Below are 20,638 nucleotides of genomic sequence, written 5' to 3' on the forward strand. Positions count from 1 at the left end.
ATCACACAAAGCACACTTTTCTGTATCAAAATCTAGATGTCTGCCAAATTTTGGGTAATTCTATTCAGCCTTTCCCGTTTTTGCGACCTACGCCCTCTTTTTCTCAGCCTGCTTCAAGAAATTTCCCCCGAAACTTTCCAAAGGAGCTGCGGTCTATCATTTGTACTTTTGAAAAGTTTTTTTGTGGAGATCATTTTGCTGAAAGCGCTCTGATTGAAGCAGCAAAAATACATAATGCCAGCTGACTGTCATATCATGTCATTGCTTTGTATTTTAGAAACCATCACCAGAGCTGGGATATTTTTTTTGAAATACAGACAATGATTCTGATGATGTCCAGGGAGTTTTCTTCATTCGCGTATGGTCTTTAATTATTTTCCTGCTTATTACCCTCATGCCTTTCATGGCAGTCCCGGACAAATGTATGACGTTACAACTCATACATTTACAACACATGCCTTTACAACGTAGTTTTCACATTGCAACATCCTTTACAACGCATTCTTTTACATCGCATGCCATCACATCGCATTTTCAGAAACTACCTTTACAAGGCATTCAATTACATCGCATTATACCTTTACAACGCATACCATTACAATGCATACCATTACATTGCATTTAAGGTAAGTGTTGGATAGTATAGGGGTAATAATTACTATTCTAACTCCAGTGAGTGCAACAGTAGGGTAAGTGTTGGATAGTGTAAGGGTACTATGTGTTGTAATGGTGTGCATTGTAATGACTTGCGATGTAATGCCTGCATTGTAGTGACATGCGTTGTAATGACATGTGCTGTAGTGACATGCGATGTAATGACTGCATTGTAATGACATGCAATGTAAAAAATGTTGCGATGTAATGACTGCTATGTAAAGGTAGTGCGATGTGATGACTGCGTTGTAAAGGTTGTTTCCCGTCCTGGACAGGAAAAATATGCTTTAGAAGAACTGTCCTAAATAGGGTGGACCGTCTCATGTACTGACCTCTGTGTCCATGTGCCAGGTGGGCAGATTGGAAGAGAGTTCATGGATGCAGCTGAGGCTCTGAGAACCAAAACCTGGCAAATTTACCTCCTATGAATGAGTCAGAAGAACCACCAATTTTGGTGGTTCACTTATCCCCCCAAAGTCTGAATGCCCCCCTTAACCGCTAGACAGGAAAGCAATCCCTCAGATACACAGATCTAATTACAGATACTGAGTTCATGCTATCTCTAAGGTTACACACGCCTTAGACTTAAACAGGTCCCTAAACTTTCTTTCCGGTTACAGATATTGTACATGTTCAAACATCTGGCAAAATATCTGCACCATACGTTGCACTGATCTCTTAGGCCTTAGACGATACCACTATTCCTTTGGTATATGAGGTCTTGTTACCAGAGATCTCACAGAGAAACTTGAGCCCTCAGGTTGTGTAGTGGTCACTGGTCGCTCACAACAGAGCCACTCATCACACTTAGGTCTCGGACAACAAAGTTCTCACCCAGGTTATACAGAACTCATGTATTACTGCACTTGACAGCAGAGCCTTCCTCTAGGTTAGGGAAATATTACATGTTCAGTCATGTAAGAGCAAAGATGTCCCTCTGTTTACACTAATCATACATGGTCAAAACTAGGAGAACAGCTATCCCTCAGGGTAAACAGATCTTGCACACTTAGGTGATTGCTAGACAAGCTATCCCTTGGATTACTTACATCTCACAGGCACTGGCCTCTGACGATAGTTCTATCCTTTGGACTGCAGAATTCATAGAGGTTGAGGCACCTGATAGAACAAACAAATCCCTCAGTTTACATAGATTTCACGAATGTATGCTTATGACAACAGAACAGCTCCCTTACACATTACAAAGAACTTACAGGTGCAGACATCTAACAGAAAAGCTATCTTTCAGTTTAGAAGGATCCTACAGCCACAGGCATCAGACAGCAAACATATTACCCAATGTACAAAGAGCTAATAAACCTAAAAACCATGCATAAGAATTATCAATCATATTACCAAGATTGTACAGCTAGCTCCTTTCTGGCTAGACATATCTTACAAATATGGCATCAGGCTGGGTGGCTCTACTAATACCCTTCCACCCCACAGTACACCCAGCGAGCATGTCTGGCCCCTTGGGTGATATGCACAAGTGTGCATAGACGCGGAAGAGACCTTTGCATCACTTTTTCAAGAAATTACTTTCTCTGCAGGTAGTGCAACTAGGGACAGAAGAAGACGTGAAGAGGGTGCCTAACTTTTTGTAGAAATGGATTTCTGGTGCTGCACAGATATTCCTTGAACACATGGGCACACACTTATCTTGCAGAACTCTCAGCAGCAGTAAACGTGTTGCAGATACAGCAATCCCTCGTCAAAACCAACGCAAACCTCCACTGTCTTATCTGTCTGTCCACTCTTGCACATATCATGGTTTGAAGATTATTGCCTCTAGAGAGAAAGAGAGCAGTCCTAGAAGAAATGCGATGGCTTGTAAATATTCTCATACAAACTGGTGCTCGATATGATAAAAGCATGCAGGATTTATTGGGTATTGCCTTTTTTTAATAAAGCAATGGACTAAGAGAAGGTAAAAGGTTTTTTGTAAACACATGAGACACCAACACTGCACCTTTCACTCAATCACAGAGTAAAGACAGAGCACAGGGTATCTTATGAAGCATCAGTCACAAACACAACAATCACAGCAGAGGCAGCAGCAGTCCTTGTAATTAAAGGACATCCCAACCCTGGCTTGCAAGGATACAATTACTCACACTACCTGTTGCATCATATGTCACATTCACAAACATCAGTGTGAACTTCTGTAGCTATCACATGTACCGACCTGAAGGCATCACTTTGACATGGAGAGTTCGCTTCTGTGTATATTTCTCCTGATGCAGTACAATTGTATTTCCCCTGCAGGCGCTAACACAAAATATTCTGTCCACAGGCTGTTAAAATCACCAACCCTTCATGGAGAGTCGCCAAACAGAACAATGTCGTTACCGTCAGCAACAACCTCGGATGGCAGTCGTGGGATGCTGTCCTGGACTACAAGGCGGTACGTGTGCCAGATGATGCTACATGGGGATCTGTCAGAGGAAGGCTGGCCATAACATACATGATAATATCCCCGACCTGGGAAGGCTCTGCGTGCTTTTAAAGCCAGCTATAACTTTCTTCTAGATTCTCCAACTCAAACATTCCTCATGTTCAATACAAGTAACGGGGAAATGAAGTTCCCCCACTTTTTTTCTGGGATTGTTACTTATCTGTTCCTAGATGTAGGAATATAGGCAATACAGGAATGTGCATATTCCCTACAGGCCACTTTCTCTCAGAAAAGCTAGTGTGATGTCATTTGTGTGTTTTTGCTTTCCAGGGCTTTATCGCCACCAGAATCTTCTCCAGGAAGGTCTGCGTTGTGACCCCGCTGAGCAAAAGCGAATTTCCAAGTGCAGAGCTGTTCCCCGAGCAGGTGAGGAAGGCAGAACCTGGTTTGTTGTACGAGCAGCTCCCACAGGGGTCTTTTGTGCTGGACGAGCAATGGGATTGGCCATGCGCATCATCAGAGTTGTCCTTAGTTATTACTTCCTGACATGGTCAGGTCAAACTATGTTTTTCTTTTTTTCTTCATCATTCAGCTGACATGTGCTCCACTCTTGCCAAGAAGTTATCAATATTAATCATAGTTTACATTTTGATCAAAATAAAAGTTAATATCAGGAAAGTAAATGCATTATTTAGGTCCCATACCCCTTGGTCAATGGGTAGATGGCAATGTCATGTTGGTCACCTCAGTACGAGGAGACTGGCACAACATTGACTTTTATTTTGAGCTTTATTGAAGCCGTGATTAAGCTCAGTGCCTTCTTGGCTGCAAAGAAACCCAGGTCATGTGAGTGTTTACATTAGTTGGAAGATTATGGGAAATACATATCATTTGAACTGACCTTGATGGGATGGGATTATATCCCTAAAAACATCTCAAATGTTGTGCTGAACTACTAATGATTCTTGTCTTTGAGTGAAATCTGGGTGCAACGTCAAACTAAGAGGCACCTTATATGGCACCCAATCAATATGAGATATCTATCTACTAGCCAACTAATTGCTGCTAACGCTCTTTTTTTCTTTTTGGAAAGATGTGTGGAGAGAGACTACTGGGTAGAGTAGATAATGTTTCCGTATTGATCAATTTTCCTCTGAAAAGTAACATGCATTTCTGCTGGTCAAGGCAATTCTATTCAGCACCAATCATTTACAATGATTTTTAAAAATGATTTATAGAATTTATAGTACACAGAAAGACAAAACAATTATCACAGGGCACAAACAAGCGCAAAAGGCATGTGAAATGTGCAGAAATGAAATTGGTAAAAGAGGATGCTGGGCAGTGTTAATCAGTCAAGACCAAGAGTGTGGTTTTCAAGGTTTTCAAGAAGAAAAGCAGTGCTGAAAGCACCTGATGTGGTCTACAGGTTCTTTTGTGGCTGAGAGCTTGGCTGAGAAGCACCAATCACCTATGTTGTTAGGTAGACATTGGCAGGCTAACAGGGCTTGCTGGGGACGTAGGGGGTCATTTTAGTGCTGAGTTGGAGGACATAATATTTCAACAAGGGAGACCCAAGAATCACTGGGGATCTGGGGTAGTAAAGAACTAAGCGGCGAACAAAATGTATTCAAAGGAGTTTATGAAAAACAATTTCAAGACACATAGCGGCACAGTGACTATTGGTGCAAAATAAATGTGCTTGGTGCTCTCTTTAGAGGTGATACACTCAAGTGATAAATCCTGATCAACAAGTGTTTCAACAAGCACAAGAACAGCATGTCCCTTTGCAGCAAAATCTCAACAATCATATACGGTCCATGTTTTTAAAGCTGACTATGTGTCTTGTAATTGTTTTTCATAAACTCCTATAAATACATTTTATTCGCCATTTGGTTCTTTGCAACTAAAGAGTTGGAGGTCTTGGCTTTGCTTACTAGGTAATTGTCGATCAGTCGCATGATCCAGAATGTAGTTCACTTTTGCACTGTAGACAGTGGGGTATGTGGAGAGTGGGATCAATGTGGTTTGTATTTTTTAGGCCAATGTCAAGTATGGCAGCTGCAGGATGAATCTTCTACGGTCTGGAGCTGGTAGTCGCTGAGACTCCATAAAATAAATAAAAATCGTTAATTTTCAAGTTGACTACTGGGCTTAAATCTGCTGCACAGAGTTTGAGAGTGGCGAAGGGGCAGGTTTTATCAGTTGCTGTAATGGGAAAAATGCACTTTTGGTATTAATGGTTGTGTGAGGTGACATGCTAGGGTCACTGCTGAATTAGACTCCAGCGGCAGTGAAACAGTGGTCTTTCAGACGGGTAGCAATATCTTCAATGGGAACAAAGGAGCAAACAGTACAAAATACAGCATGTTTCAACATAATAGTACTGCGTAAATTGGAGGTCACAATATAACCTTGAAAGTGTAGGCACAGCAATTATTTTAGAAAATAAAACTGTAATGTAAAGCGTTTAAATCATATTTAGAAGTGCCTCCTAGTATAACTGAGGTTAGCAACACAGCGAATAAATTCAAGAAGGCCTTGAGCAGAAAACAGGGCAGAATAATATTGAGGAGGCTGGACTAAGACTTGAGATCATGTCTGTGATGGTATTCTACCTAAATTATGTGTTCTAACCAACATCCTTCATATAATTGCAGCCAGAATAGTGCAAAGGTATATTATTTTTTTTCACTGAAAAAAACAAAAGATAAAATGAAGTTATAGTTAAGTCTGGTAATAATATTTACTTTACTTTAAAAAGACCATAGAAATTAACAAAAAAAGGTGGCACTGGACTCCGATGAGCTCACAGCTAGGCCTGGACGACAAATTCCGTTCCGCTCGCGGAATTTGCAGAACATGGGTAATTTTGCGTTCCGCGGAGAACGCAGAATTGGCACATTTTGTTTGCTTGTTCGCTCTTTCAAAATGTGTGTTTGCGAGATATTTCTCCCCGAGCACGCAAACAGCGTTTGCGAAAAGGAAAAAAGCATCGCGAAGGGGCAGTACAAGCAATTCTGCGTGTTCATGGAACTTTTGCGTGCACACGGAGATTTTTTACAGTTTTGCAGAGCTTTGCATAGCGCGACTACGCAAATTCTGCCCACCCCTACTCACAGCACCTTCGATCAGACTCACAGAGGCAATCCACTGTAACGGATATACATATAAATATATATTACTCAGTGTGGTTGCCACTGGGTAGTTATAATTAGGACAACATTTCCATAGGAAATTGATTTTTGGGTTTCCTATTTGGGGCCATTTGACGAATCTTTATGAAACTTTGAAAAAACACCTCCCATCCACCTTAGCTTATTCCTGGAAAGGTTCAGGGTCATCTATCAACCGGGGGCTGGGAAAAAAGTGCGGGGGGTTCCCAAAACACATTTTTCTCATGCAATTTTCATAGGAATAATTAACAGCGATACTGCAAAAACTGCGAAATGGAACTACATGTCATGACCTGCGTTGCACACCGATATCAACCCTGGACCACAAAGAAAACTACATATCCCAGAACACACCTCCCGATCGCCTCGGAGCACCAGGACCAGCTAGCCTCCTGATTGGAAGGCTATATAGCCCCTCCCTTGCCATGAAACGGGGCTTGACAATCATTCCAGTTATTCAAGTCTCCCGTTCACGCCAGGCGGACGGTGTTCCCCGCCGGAGGTCGTGCGTGCTTCTATCTCCGCCGAGCCAGAGCTTAATGACTCGATCCCTGGAAACTGCTGAGCCGTTTGAAGGAAAGACGCCAGGCGGAAGGTGTGTCCCCGCCGGAGGTCGGGTGTCTTCAATGGAACCTCGTCCACGCTTCCTGTACGACTCTTGTAGGGCTTCTCGCTCGTGCGAGCCCCTCTTCCTTGTCCTTTCCCTACCCTGTCAAAGATTCTCAGTTTTGCTAGGTACTTAGGCCAGTGCGTAGGGACTTTCCCGCCTTCTCGTGCTCCCCACGGAACTTCTCAGAGGGAATTCCTTGAGCAATGAATACGGGTGGCGCGTTATCACCGTGATGAAACAGTGAGAGAAAACGCTTGCCGTAAACTATTTGAACCGTGTGTCCCAAGGGGCCCACCGTTAAGGAACTTACCTACTACAGTTAAGGTACGAAGGGGGGGTTCTGGCCGCTGCCTTACGGGTGGGTGATCTGCATAAGAGACTTTGTGACGCCTACTCCCACTTTGTTTTGTTCTTTACAGTTGGTGCAACAAACGCCCCTGTGACGTGCCAACCGCTACCTGACTCATTCCTACATCATCCCGACCCCACCGGATCCCGTATTCCTCCCTCCTTTCCCGGGGGGACGTCTGTTCACAGAGTAGTGCGAATCTCTCTGGGGCACGACGCTCTTTTGGGAAGTAGGGATTCAGCATCCATTAGCATCCACCATCGTTTCTGCTACCTTCAAGCCAGGTTAGTGGCACCACACCGTGTGCTCCTCTACACGGTTACGACAGATTGTCAAGCCCACGTGAATTAGGTAGCCCGGACGATGGACTCCAATATGGCTATGACCTCCTTGCTTGAGGGCCTGGCGGCACTACAGCAAGAGGTCCACACATCAAGAGTGGAAAACCAAGAATTAAAAAAGGAGCTGGGAACGCTCCGTCGGGAGGTAGCTTGCATTGCTCGCCAGGAAAAGGGAAAAGGGTCTTATATTAAGGACTGGACGCTTCCTCCTCCGCTCTCGACCACCTCCCCAGTATCGGGAGGGGAGCACAAGGATCAGGGACCTTTTCAATGCCATCTTCAACAGCAACCCAAGACGCATCAGTCCCCACAGTCCACGTCTTACAGACACAAAGCATTCCCCTGGCTCCTCCAGAAAGATTCTTCGGGGATCCGAAGAAATTCGAAGTATTTTTTAACCAAAGTAGACTCCACTTTTTATGCAAACCCGCAATCTTCCGAGAAGACGAGGCAAAAACCTCCTTTATGATGTCTTACATGGGAGGGAATGCCGCAAGTTGGACCATTCCGTTGATGGCACGCAACGACCCTGTGCTTCACAACTTTCACGACTTTTGTACGGAACTGAGAAAGTTGTTCGACCGAAAATCCCACATGATGTCGCTAGACCGAGAACTCCTAATTCTCCGGCAGGGATCCCAAGACTTGCTGACGTACATCACGTCCTTTAATCGCCTTGTTGTAGAAACTGAATGGCCGCCAGAAAAAAGAACGACGTTGTTCTTTCAAGGCTTAAGGGGCGAATTAAAGGACGTCCTGGCACAAGTTGTTCAGTTGCCCAACACCTGTGAGGAACTGATAGAACTCACGGTCCAATTGGACCATCGTTTACTAGAACGAAAAAATGAGAAAGGGAGACCTGAGGTACGTTTACCTCCAATCCGCACGAAGGCCTTGTTGGATATTCCCACCAAACCAACCGAGGGAACGGAACCTATGCAAATAGGAGGACTGCGAGGACCGCTTACGCTAGAGGAAAAAAAAAAACGTCGGCAGCAAAAGCTCTGTTTATACTGAGGGAAGAGCGGTCACTTTATCCGAGAATGCCGAGCCAGAGCAACCGCTTCGGAGAGACCAAACCCGTCTCCGAAACAAGCCGCAGCTCTCCTCCCTGTCCCGGAAAACTAGAAAGCCCAAGACCGCAGGAGACCACTGCCTTGGGTCAAGAGAGAGAAAAGGTCTCCGCTTCCCTAGCTAACACCATACAACCTTCAGTAGCACATATGAACGTGTGCGTTATGCTACGGATTGGACCCACCACTACCGTGGAGGTGGCTGCACTACTGGATTCAGGTGCCACCGGGAATTTTATAGACCAACACTATGCAAATTCCATCAGAGTGTTATACGTCAGAAAAGAGACTCCAGAAGTGGTCAAGGCAGTGGATGGGAAACCCCTTACCTCTGGACCCGTACGATATCGCACGGTTCCTGTCCCCATGCAGGTGGGAAGGAATCACCACGAAACCTTGCAATTCGATCTCATCGATGCCCCCCACTTCCGCCTAATCCTGGGGATGCCCTGGCTTACCCTGCATGACCCCGTTATCCGATGGGCTGAAAGATCCATTTCACTTACTTCAGAGTACTGCAGGGAACACTGCCTTAAGGAATCCGAACCCATTGAGGAGGAAAAGAGAACTGTGGCCGGAATGTTGGCAGAAGGATGTGAGGAGGAGACGTACTGTTGCACTACAGTGCTGCCGATACCATACCAGGAATACCTCTCCGTATTCGACAAAGAAAAAGCTACACGGTTACCCCCACATCGATCATACGACTGCCGGATAGACTTGCTTCCCGGGGCCAATATACCATGTAGTAGGGTGTATGCCCTCACCGAGCCAGAAACTCAATATTTGAAAAATTATTTGGACGAGAACCTTGCTTCTGGATTTATCCGACATTCCTCGTCTCCAGCATCGTCACCCCTTTTTTTTATATCGAAGAAGGACTGTGACGAATTACGGACCTGCATCGACTATAGGGCCCTAAATAAAATAACCGTAAAAAATCGCTATCCTCTGCCCCTCATTCCCGTCCTATTGGACCAGTTGAAAGGAGCACGTATTTTTACGAAATTAGATCTACGAGGGGCATACCACCTGGTTAGAGTGCAAGCCGGGGACGAGTGGAAGACGGCTTTCAGGACCAAATTCGGTCTATACGATTTTCAAGTTATGCCTTTTGGACTATGCAACGCCCCCGCCGCTTTCCAATTCTTCATGGACGAAGTGCTACGGGGGTTGTTAGACACCATCTGCATAGTCTATATAGACGATATCCTCATATACTCTGACACCCCCCAGGAACATGTGGTACATGTGAAAACCGTTCTAAACAGACTCCGAATACATTCCCTGTATGCGAAATTGGAGAAGTGTCTTTTCCATGTGACAGAAATAGCATTCCTAGGTTATGTCATTAATGCCCAGGGATTTCAGATGGACGCAGGAAAGGTGGAAGCCATCACGCTCTGGAAGGCACCCAGGAATGTAAAGTCCATTCAGAGCTTCCTTGGCTTTGCCAATTTTTATAGACGCTTTATTAAGGACTTCTCACGAATTGTCCATCCCATCACTCGTCTACTCCGAAAGAACACCACCTTTGAATGGGATTCCGAAGCAGAACAAGCGTTTCAGGAACTCAAGAACCGTTTCACCCATGCTCCCATTTTACGGCACCCCGATCCCAGTTTGCCGTATCTACTAGAAACGGATGCATCACAATTCGCCCTAGGAGGAATCCTTTCCCAAAGACACCCCGACACAGGCCAAATACATCCGGTGGCCTATTACTCGAAAAAACTGAGTCCCAGCGAGATTAACTACTCGATCACCGACAAAGAACTCCTAGCCATCAAAAGAGCTTTTGAGGAATGGAGACACTATCTGCAAGGGGCCAGGCACACTGTAGAAATCTACACAGATCATAGAAACCTGCTGTTCCTAAAATCTGCTAAAGCACTCACGCCCAGACAGCTCCGATGGTCCTTGTTTTTTTCGGATTATGATTTTGTTATAAAATACCGACCAGGAGCCCAAAACGGAAAGGCAGATGCCCTGTCACGTCTTCCGTTTCCACCAGATGATTCACCAGAAGGGATCATTGACAGTCCTCCTATCCTCTCGGTAAAAGCGTTTCAACCACAGTCTCTAGCCACCACATTCTCGGAATCCTTTCTGACAGAACTACAAGAAACACATCTCAATCAGCAAGGTTGGATTGCTGAACACCCTGAGAGTCGAACCAACATCAACGGCCTTCTGTACCATGACCAAAGATTATACCTCCCCAAAAAAGCCCATCAAGAACAAATACTGTCCTGGGCCCATGATACCACAGTAGGAGGACACCTAGGAGAGAATAAAACCATCGCATACATAGAACGGTCTTTCTGGTGGCCCACCATGAAAAAAGACATTAAGGAATACATCAAGAACTGCTCGATTTGCGCTCAGAGTAAGACCAGCCATACGACACCAACAGGATTACTCCGTCCTATTCCCATACCTGCACGTCCGTGGCACACGGTATCAATGGATTTTATCGTGGAAATGCCTCCATGTGAAGGTTACACTACCATTTTAGTGGTAGTCGATCATCTTACCAAGATGGGACACTTCATTCCCTTAAAAAGCTTACCTACCTCTGCCGAACTAGCTCTCGCCTTTCTCCAACATATAGTAAGGGCTCATGGACTACCCAGAGTACTCATTACTGACAAGGGCTCTCAATTTACGTCCCGGTTTTGGAAAGCCTTATGCACCACCATGGGAGTGGACACAAGGCTCTCAACCAGTTATCATCCACAAGCCGACGGTAAGACCGAACGTCTTAACCAAACTCTGGAACAGTATCTGCGCTGCTTTTCTCTGCAAAACACCAAGGAGTGGTTCCCGTTACTATGGATGGCCGAATTGTCTTACAACAATGCAGATCATACTACCCTTGGTTGTTCCCCGTTTTTTTGCCTACATGGTTATCATCCTAACATGCTTCCGTTCGACTGGCCTGCAGAGACCAAGCACCCCACCATACAAGAACACCACGCACATCTCCGACAAGTGCTAAAAGAAGCGAAACAACAACTACAAAAAGCACAAACCATGCACAAACTGTATGCTGATAAACGTAGAACCCAAGAACCTAACTATCAGATTGGGGATAAGGTATGGCTAGCAACCAAACACCTACGTCTCAAAGGGGTCGGTAAGCTAGGCCCAAAATACATAGGTCCGTATAACATTGAACGTGTAATCAATCCTGTAGCCATACGTCTTTCTCTTCCCCCGTCCTGGAACATCCACCCAGTATTCCATGTCTCCTTATTAAAGCCTTGTCCAGAAGAAATGCGACTACCCGTACATCCCCCACCTGTTGAAATCGAAGGACAAACGGAATATGAAGTCCGAGAACTCCTAGACTCCAGATCGGTGAAAGGAAGGGTCCAGTATTTAGTGGACTGGAAAGGATATGGGGTGGAGGACAGAACGTGGGAACCCCTTTCAAACTTGAACTGCCCCACGTTAATCAGGAAATTCCATACAAAGCATCCAGGAAAACCTGGCCAACCGCCGAGACGGCGGTCCTTAAGGGGGGGTTCTGTCATGACCTGCGTTGCACACCGATATCAACCCTGGACCACAAAGAAAACTACATATCCCAGAACACACCTCCCGATCGCCTCGGAGCACCAGGACCAGCTAGCCTCCTGATTGGAAGGCTATATAGCCCCACCCTTGCCATGAAACGGGGCTTGACAATCATTCCAGTTATTCAAGTCCCCCGTTCACGCCAGGCGGACGGTGTTCCCCGCCGGAGGTCGGGCGTGCTTCTATCTCCGCCGAGCCAGAGCTTTATGACTCGATCCCTGGAAACTGCTGAGCCGTTTGAAGGAAAGACGCCAGGCGGAAGGTGTGTCCCCGCCGGAGGTCGGGTGTCTTCAACGGAACCTCGTCCACGCTTCCTGTACGACTCTTGTAGGGCTTCTCGCTCGTGCGAGCCCCTCTTCCTTGTCCTTTCCCTACCCTGTCAAAGATTCTCAGTTTTGCTAGGTACTTAGGCCAGTGCGTAGGGACTTCCCCGCCTTCTCGTGCTCCCCACGGAACTTCTCAGAGGGAATTCCTTGAGCAATGAATACGGGCGGCGCGTTATCACCGTGATGAAACAGTGAGAGAAAACGCTTGCCGTAAACTATTTGAACCGTGTGTCCCAAGGGGCCCACCGTTAAGGAACTTACCTACTACAGTTAAGGTACGAAGGGGGGGGTTCTGGTCGCTGCCTTACGGGTGGGTGATCTGCATAAGAGACTTTGTGACGCCTACTCCCCCTTTATTTTGTTCTTTACAGTTGGTGCAACAAACGCCCCTGTGACGTGCCAACCGCTACCTGACTCATTCCTACATCATCCCGACCCCACCGGATCCCGTATTCCTCCCTCCTTTCCCGGGGGGACGTCTGTTCACAGAGTAGTGCGAATCTCTCTGGGGCACGACGCTCTTTTGGGAAGTAGGGATTCAGCATCCATTAGCATCCACCATCGTTTCTGCTACCTTCAAGCCAGGTTAGTGGCACCACACCGTGTGCTCCTCTACACGGTTACGACACTACACCATTGTTCCAGAAAGTGTGCTTTTAGTGATTTGGTGTAAATCTTTTCAGTAATCTAGAAATTAAGGTTTATGATGTATGTATATTTCATGCCACAGAGGGTGCACAGTCCTGGCAGATCAAAAGATAAGATTTGATTGGCCGCCATAACATCAACAAACATGTTGCAGCAGCCATTTTAGGATTCAGGACTCAATACCCTATCTTGAAAAAAAGGTTAAAAAAAGTGGCGCTAGGTATTGTTACTTTAGGACACAAGTTATAGTTACATGAGATAACTATACCTGGTGAATTTCAGTTTTTTTTTCGTTTTAACAGGCATTTCTCACCTAACTATACCATTCATTTAACCTTTCCTTTTTTTAGTGAATATAGATAGATAGACAGACAGACAGACAGACAGACAGACAGACAGACAGACAGGTAGATAGATAGATAGATAGATAGATAGATAGATAGATAGATAGATAGATAGATAGATAGATAGATAGATAGATAGATAGATAGATAGATAGATAGATAGATAGATAGATAGATAGATAGATAGATAGATAGATAGATAGATAGATAGATAGATAGATAGATAGATAGATAGATAGATAGATAGATAGATAGATAGATAGATAGATTAATATGTAATTATTTACTATTAGTATCCCAACATATATGTACCTTGACACTATGAGCACATTCAATATCTTTGAGCTACATTGAAGTGGAGTCATGAGTAGTAGATTTATACTAACCTATAGACACATAGCTTGATGATAGTGTGGCAGTCAATTTTCTGGCCATGATATTTTTGTAGGATTATATTTGGCATACAACAGTGTCTGACTATTTCAGTGGTGACAGAGTATTGAAGTTCAATGGGTGGATTTAATGTGTCTGGTGGTCCTTTACAGCAGCAATATCTGTTCATTGTTTCCCTCTGTTTAGCCTATTTCTCAGAATTTGAAATACTCTGTCTGGCAAAACCCTGTCAAGAATCTGGCAATTTTTGGGAAGAATATTGAAGCTTTGTGCAACGGAATCCAAACATTCCCAGCAGTGGAGACCGGCGGTGAGTTTGGTGTCAGTTTGTTACAACTTGTGGGCTTAAGGTCTTTGTTTATTTCATTCCCATTTCATGAGGTTTTATCTATGAATGGTTGGGGATATATAGAGGCAGTGCTGTTGTGTTGTGATAGCTTTGTGCACAAGATACTGTAGAAGTCACACCAGTAGCCATGTACACAGGGATAGAAGGGCCAGTGGCAGAAGCAGGAAAAGGGAATGGGTTAAGAAGCAAAACAAAGACACAGGACTCCACCACGCTACCTCATCACTTGTGCTGATCAAGGAGGACTGCAGAATGTAATGGCTCTATAAGACAAGAGATACCTGTAATAACTTGTTGTTAACAATGCTAAGCGTAACTGTAAATGTGAATGAATATGCTTTAGCAATATCTCTGCGCAACCAACTCTTTACACTTTAATATGAAACTGGTCATTATTGAAAACTAAACTTATGAAAAATCGGAATCTCAGTTATACGTGTGTTCCAGCACTTCTTCCCAAATTTTGATGAAGTACCTTAAACATTGCACTTTACCCTCTCTTGTGAAATAGGAGTTATAGTTTCTACTTGGCATCTTGTACATGGCATTCAAATATAACTTGTACATGACATTCATATATAGATATGTATATGGTCCTTTTTAAGAATCCTTCCTGTTTCTTCACAGGCAACCAATAACAGAATAGGCAACTCTAGTATTAAAAGGTCAGATAAATGTTCAAGAAAATTGTTTACGTTCTTTTTCAATGTTTTACTTGAAAATCCAAGATGTTGTGGTCTCTCTACCACATGTGCTAGCTTGTGGTTTGCTGGAAATCATAGTCCAATGATAGCCTATTGCCATAGAGCATGTCCACCATGTGCGCTGTCTCAGTCCAGACAGAGCTGTTCTTCTGTGGTGAAAGGAACCTAATGGAGTACCGATTCCCTGAGTATGAACCACACTAAATGGTAAGTAGCACTTCTAGTAGTACTTCTAGTCCCACTTCTCAACTATTACTTGAATGGGTCATGCAGCTGGCAGGTGGTTCAGTGCAACATGAAAACTGATTAGGTTCTAACAAAGTCCAGCTCACTATGCCCCAGCTTCGAGCACATGATCAGAAAAGTGACAGCAATCAGGGACAGGTGATCCATGGTCCTTTTAAAAATTGACTACTGCAATGCTGTATACATGAATATGCAAGCAACAACATCTGAATAAATTGCAAACTCTTCAGAACGCTGCTGCTCATATGCTTTCTGGCATTCCAAAATTCCAATCTGTCTCACCAGCACTTAGACTGCTGCACTGGCTGCCTGTCAGCCAAAGAGTCCTCTTTAAAATTCTTTGCATCACATTTAAGTCCTTACATTGTATAGGACCAGACTACCTGAGGAAGAAATGCAAGTGGCACCCTCCTCAGAGGACCCTAAGATCTTCAACAGCAAAAAATGTCTCTACCTCAAGATTTAAGTTAGCCTGCTGGGCAGGAAGAAGCTTTGTCAACACTGCCTCCAAAACGTTGAATGCCCTACCTCTCTATCTAAGAGCCACCAACAATCTACTCCTCTTCAGAAAAACTCTTAAACCTTTTTCTTCAAACATTAATTGCCCCTGGGCCAGAAGTTATTAGGTTTCAGTTGAGCTAGTGCCAAGACATCTTTGGGTATACATGAGCTCAAGAAATTAATCGAATATAACATTTAACATAACATGCTTCTAGTCAACAATTTGAAATCGCTTTCTTTGCAGGGCAATACTGACTGGCAGTGACCATGTGTACTAATGCTCCCTATTCTATTTAGCTGCTAAACCTTAAAGAAGGGATTTCATTGTCTTTTTGACAAGAATTAGAAACAAATTACTTTATGATTAATATTCAATGTTTATAATCCAAAGTTTACAGTAAATTGTAAAGCTGCAGCATTTTTTTTCAGCACTTTTATTGTTGTATAATGCTCTTTCTAATAGAACAATAAGTTTCTAATTGATTTTCAGGAAATTATGAAGGGACATTCAGGTGCCATGCAATTAAAATGTGGCCAATTACAGTTTGAGCAATTTTAAAATCAAATTTAATGAAAAGTATACCCAGAATGGACCTTTTTATTTTACTAGCCACCTTAGGATTTATTTTGGCTATTCATGCCCCAACACATAATGCCGGTCAATTATTGGACCTAGTATTCTTCCAGTGTTCTAGATGAGAATGCATTAACTACATTTGATAGCCTCACTCCTTTGGTAATCACAATTTCATGCAAACTTCTAAGAGTACTTTACATGCATATAATAACTTTAAAGTCACTAACATAAGAAAACATATGACTGCTTGTCCACTTCACACTATTTATCATGTTGAACTTCTATAAAATGCTCACACAAAATGTAAACAAGGCTAGATAAAATTGGGCCCACAAAAGAGTTAAAAAAGGCTGCATACTGAGGTGTTTTTGCAACTCTATGGGTCGCTAAATAATGTGGTAGCTTGCAATAAAGAGGCCGTAGATCTTGATATCAAGTCCATAGTCCTCGATATCAAAGAGCATCCATTTGAAGATCTGAGACTCAGGTTAAGGTGCAACCTTCATTGCCTGCTTAGCAGCGGTTTATTCCTTGGCTTGTGGTCTGCTTCTCACCTGGCTCAAACATAAGTTAGGTGTGAGTGGAAAGGCTATGGAGTGGATCATATTATTTTCAACACATCACCAGCAACAGATCAATCTAGGTCAATACACGTAAAAAGTGAAAACCTTGGAAAAGGGATTCCCCAGGGATCAGTCTTGTCACCAGTCCTTTTTAATACTGAGTGGTCCATATGGTGTGTATTATTGTGGCTCATGGTCTGAGGTCCCAAATACACACCGATGGCACTCAGATCCACTTCTCTGTTTAGGAAGACTTCCCTGATTGCCTTATTCTAGTTACATTCCAGTCACATCTTGCATTGTTTACTATCCAGAAAAACCTGTATGACAAAAAATATCTTTGCTTATATTTCAGAAAAACTAAAAATTGGGTTTAATTTCTTCTCGAATTCTAGCACTGGAAGCAATTGGTCCTTTTCCTGCATCTGTTTTTGTTTCTACGTTAGTGGCTCAGATAGTGTTTGGCCTGTGAGAATATGGCCATGTGTCTATTTTACACCAGAAACTAGATATTCTAATGGGGGAAAACCAGAGCATGCTAAAGGATTGTGTGTAATGTGGAAGTCTTCTTATGGTGTGGAAGGTTGTTATTTGAACAGCTGCTTCATTTTTAATAAATCACAGAGAACCTGGAGATCAACAAATGATCCTAACCTTCAAAGTGGTTTTTTTCTAAGCTTATAGGAAATACGGTGAAGCATCAGAAGCTGTAATATGGATTAAACTACCTGCCTTGTCACAATCTATACCTTTATTAAGCAATTTCAAGAGAACTTCTAAAAAAAACACTCAGTGTTGTCAAAATATATTGTTGTGTGATTTATTGCAGGTGTATCCAACATTTTCTATGATGAGAGCTTCTTCTGGTCAATGAAAATCATCCCATTCTACTAACTATCATTAGTACTGTTACAATAGTGACCACTTCCATTAAGATTGCAATCCTGGCAAATCTGTGCAGGACTATAATTAGTGCCCGTGTCATCCCTTCAAAGGTGCACCAACAGCAATGTCATGAAATGGTTTGTCATTATGAAATGCCTCTACATGACTAATGAATAAATAGACTTAGCAGCAAGTGCTATGGCCACAAAGGACATATCAACAGCAATATGTATCCCCAGCTAAGCAAGAACTATCATTTAAATATAGGCTGTAACTATGTCTGTCAAATACAATCATTTTGCCCTAAAACGTCAGCATATTTGTTGCTGAAAATGCATTTTCTATCACATATACATTTTCATTTTGAGTGACCAACTCAACCCCCAACATCCCTTTCAAAAGACAACCATGTCATTATTTTAAACACTCTTTTTTTCTCAGAAAAGAATATTCAGATAGAGCATGGCCTGAAAAGTTGCCAGTCTCCATGCACCTTGAGAGAGGAGAGGAGAGGCATGGTCATATTGCAGGCGCACCGACAATCACCATGCTCATTTAATAGAGTGAGAGAGGAGACAGATGATTATATTGCTGGCCCCACAGGCCACCATAGTGGCAGTATGTGTGAGAGCATGTGGCCCTGCCATTAGTTTAGATTGTTGACACTCTATGGTTTCGCAAATATGCACCACTTTTGACACCATTTTATCTCCAGCATGAAAAATAGAAATTGTCGAGAGGCGATTGTGGCATGTTTATTGAGACCTGACACTCATATAACAGTCCATTTTTAAACTTTATGTAGCTTTCTTTTTGGAATATAAAATCACATGAAGCTGACTCTTTTATGATGAAACCCGATTGTGTTTAAAATCTAGTGTATAATGTTGAACCGTGTGTTTTGTTTTTGTAATGTTATTAATTAACCACACAACAAATATTTACTTACTTACCGCTGACACTATATTCTGTAGTCCAGGGATTTACTGCTAGGTTTCATCCTAGTATTTGCCATACATTACAAATAAATTAAACACAAATAAGAAAAATAACACAGTGTTTTTCAAGAACTCCAGTGCTGGGTGCCTAGTTAGCAATCTGAGACATAAAAATAAATAATGTGGAATGCTAGGCCACTGGTCAGCGCGAGACTGTATTATTAAAATGTTGTGCACCTTTAGCGCATAATTGCTTTTGCATTACCTTTTCTCGCCAAAAAGGTATTATCTTAGTTATCACGAGAACAAGGTGGAAATGCAATCATTTAATGTAATTATATAGTCTTCTTTATTAACGACGTGGAACTATTTGGAGTTTGATGCTAAATCCGTAATGCTCTCCTCCAGTGGTAATAATGCCACTGCTCGGTGCGAGGTCCAGATTTAGCCCCATATGTAAATACATGGTGAATAACATGATAATGCACATTTTCCACATTGGTTTCTGCTTGTTTTCTATTACCCTTTTGCTGGCAGAAACCCTACCGAGCGATTTAATGCAGCATTACCTTATGCTCGGATTATGCATACATGGAGTAACTAACTATTGGTCCAATGAAATCTATGATGTCATTGTATAATCCTAAAGTATGAACTGTTTACGTCGTCACAATTTTTTCCTACTATGTCGTGTTAGCTATTCTATAACATCTTTTTATTTGTTTTCTCTCTGTGTGGTAAACCAGATGTAGCGACCTTCAGCGAGTGTGCCAACTCCATCATCATCACCATCCTGGGAATGACCATCTGCTTCTAGAGAAGAGAGTGTGCGGCACCTGCAGAGACATGTCCACCTTCTTATTGCAAATGAAACCCTCACATGATTGTATTTCAGTTTCCTCAACCCTTGGCATTCTTGTTTGCTATCCCTACATTCTTAAAACATTTGCAATAAAAGATCGTAAAGAAAGCTGCAAAAATATCTTGGTTTCCTTTGAATTCCTGTTGACAGGCACAATATTCTGCCAGAAAATTCCAGAAACAAAATGGCCGCTAAATCGGCGCTCTCTTAAATTAGAGACTCTGGAACCGCAGTCCAGCTCACCCAGCAGTCGGTGGAAATGCCGCAATGGTACTGCCCAGTGATTGGGTTTCCCAACATTTTTTTCAAAGTGCTGCAGTACATCAATGGTATTAAAAACTCAGGCATCTCGCAGTATTATTGTCAATTTTTTCCACAACTACCAGCTGCAGGAAATCACCTGAAATAAAATGCATAAATCTCTGTTCTGCATCTCTGTTATCACAAAGTACTTCTCACCTTTATTACAATACCTTCAGATGCTAAAGTAACAGTATTACCTTCGCTGAGCATTACTGGATATTTACCCGAAATGGAAAAATGAGGGTTTATGTTAGACGATTTCACCATCAGAGTTATTGGCCTGGTATTATGATCATTAATATTGGGTCAGTTAATACATCCACCAGAATGTTTCTGACAGACAATATGGCAATAGAATTAAAGTGCCAGTGAATGTACACAGGAAAATATGTGTGCCAATATTATATCTATAAGATGCACACCCCGTCTGCTGAACACACCGGAAACTAAACAAAGCAGAAAACATCTGCTGGCTTTTCATTGATTCAGTCCCCTTGCATAGCACCTCAAAGGTGAACTGTCTTGAGGAAAGATTGTGTGATCGCTGCAGCACCACAAGATGACCACCTCAGAAGCAATGGCTATAAGACCGGAGTGGAGGAGGTAACCGGAAATGATGACGTAAAGATCTTAGAGGAACTCTAAAAGAGGACTAGGAGGGTGCACACAGCAAGAGCAGTGCAGTGGGGGAAGCTTGTTCATACATCTGTTCCCCTTCTAGACCCTAAACAGTTTATCAAAGTTAATACTCTTGCACAGATAGGTGACTGTTTGCACACACTATCTGAACCCACGAGCCATGTACTCAAACCACAT

General features: G+C 43.0%; 1 protein-coding gene across 1 annotated transcript in view; it reads left to right on the forward strand.

The window, feature by feature from the left end:
- The window catches only part of LOC146784394 (gastrokine-1-like), a 28,491-nt gene extending 8,854 nt beyond the window's left edge, over positions 1–19,637 (forward strand). The window contains exons 3-6 of the mRNA XM_085636328.1: positions 2,951–3,061; positions 3,383–3,478; positions 14,081–14,204; positions 19,404–19,637. Of these exons, the coding sequence (XP_085492454.1) occupies positions 2,951–3,061; positions 3,383–3,478; positions 14,081–14,204; positions 19,404–19,474 (402 nt within the window). The 3' untranslated portion in view covers positions 19,475–19,637. The remainder of the gene's footprint in view (positions 1–2,950; positions 3,062–3,382; positions 3,479–14,080; positions 14,205–19,403) is intronic.
- Positions 19,638–20,638: the final 1,001 nt, after the last annotated feature.

Source organism: Triturus cristatus, chromosome 11, assembly GCF_964204655.1.
Source record: "Triturus cristatus chromosome 11, aTriCri1.1, whole genome shotgun sequence".
NCBI lineage: Eukaryota > Metazoa > Chordata > Amphibia > Caudata > Salamandridae > Triturus > Triturus cristatus.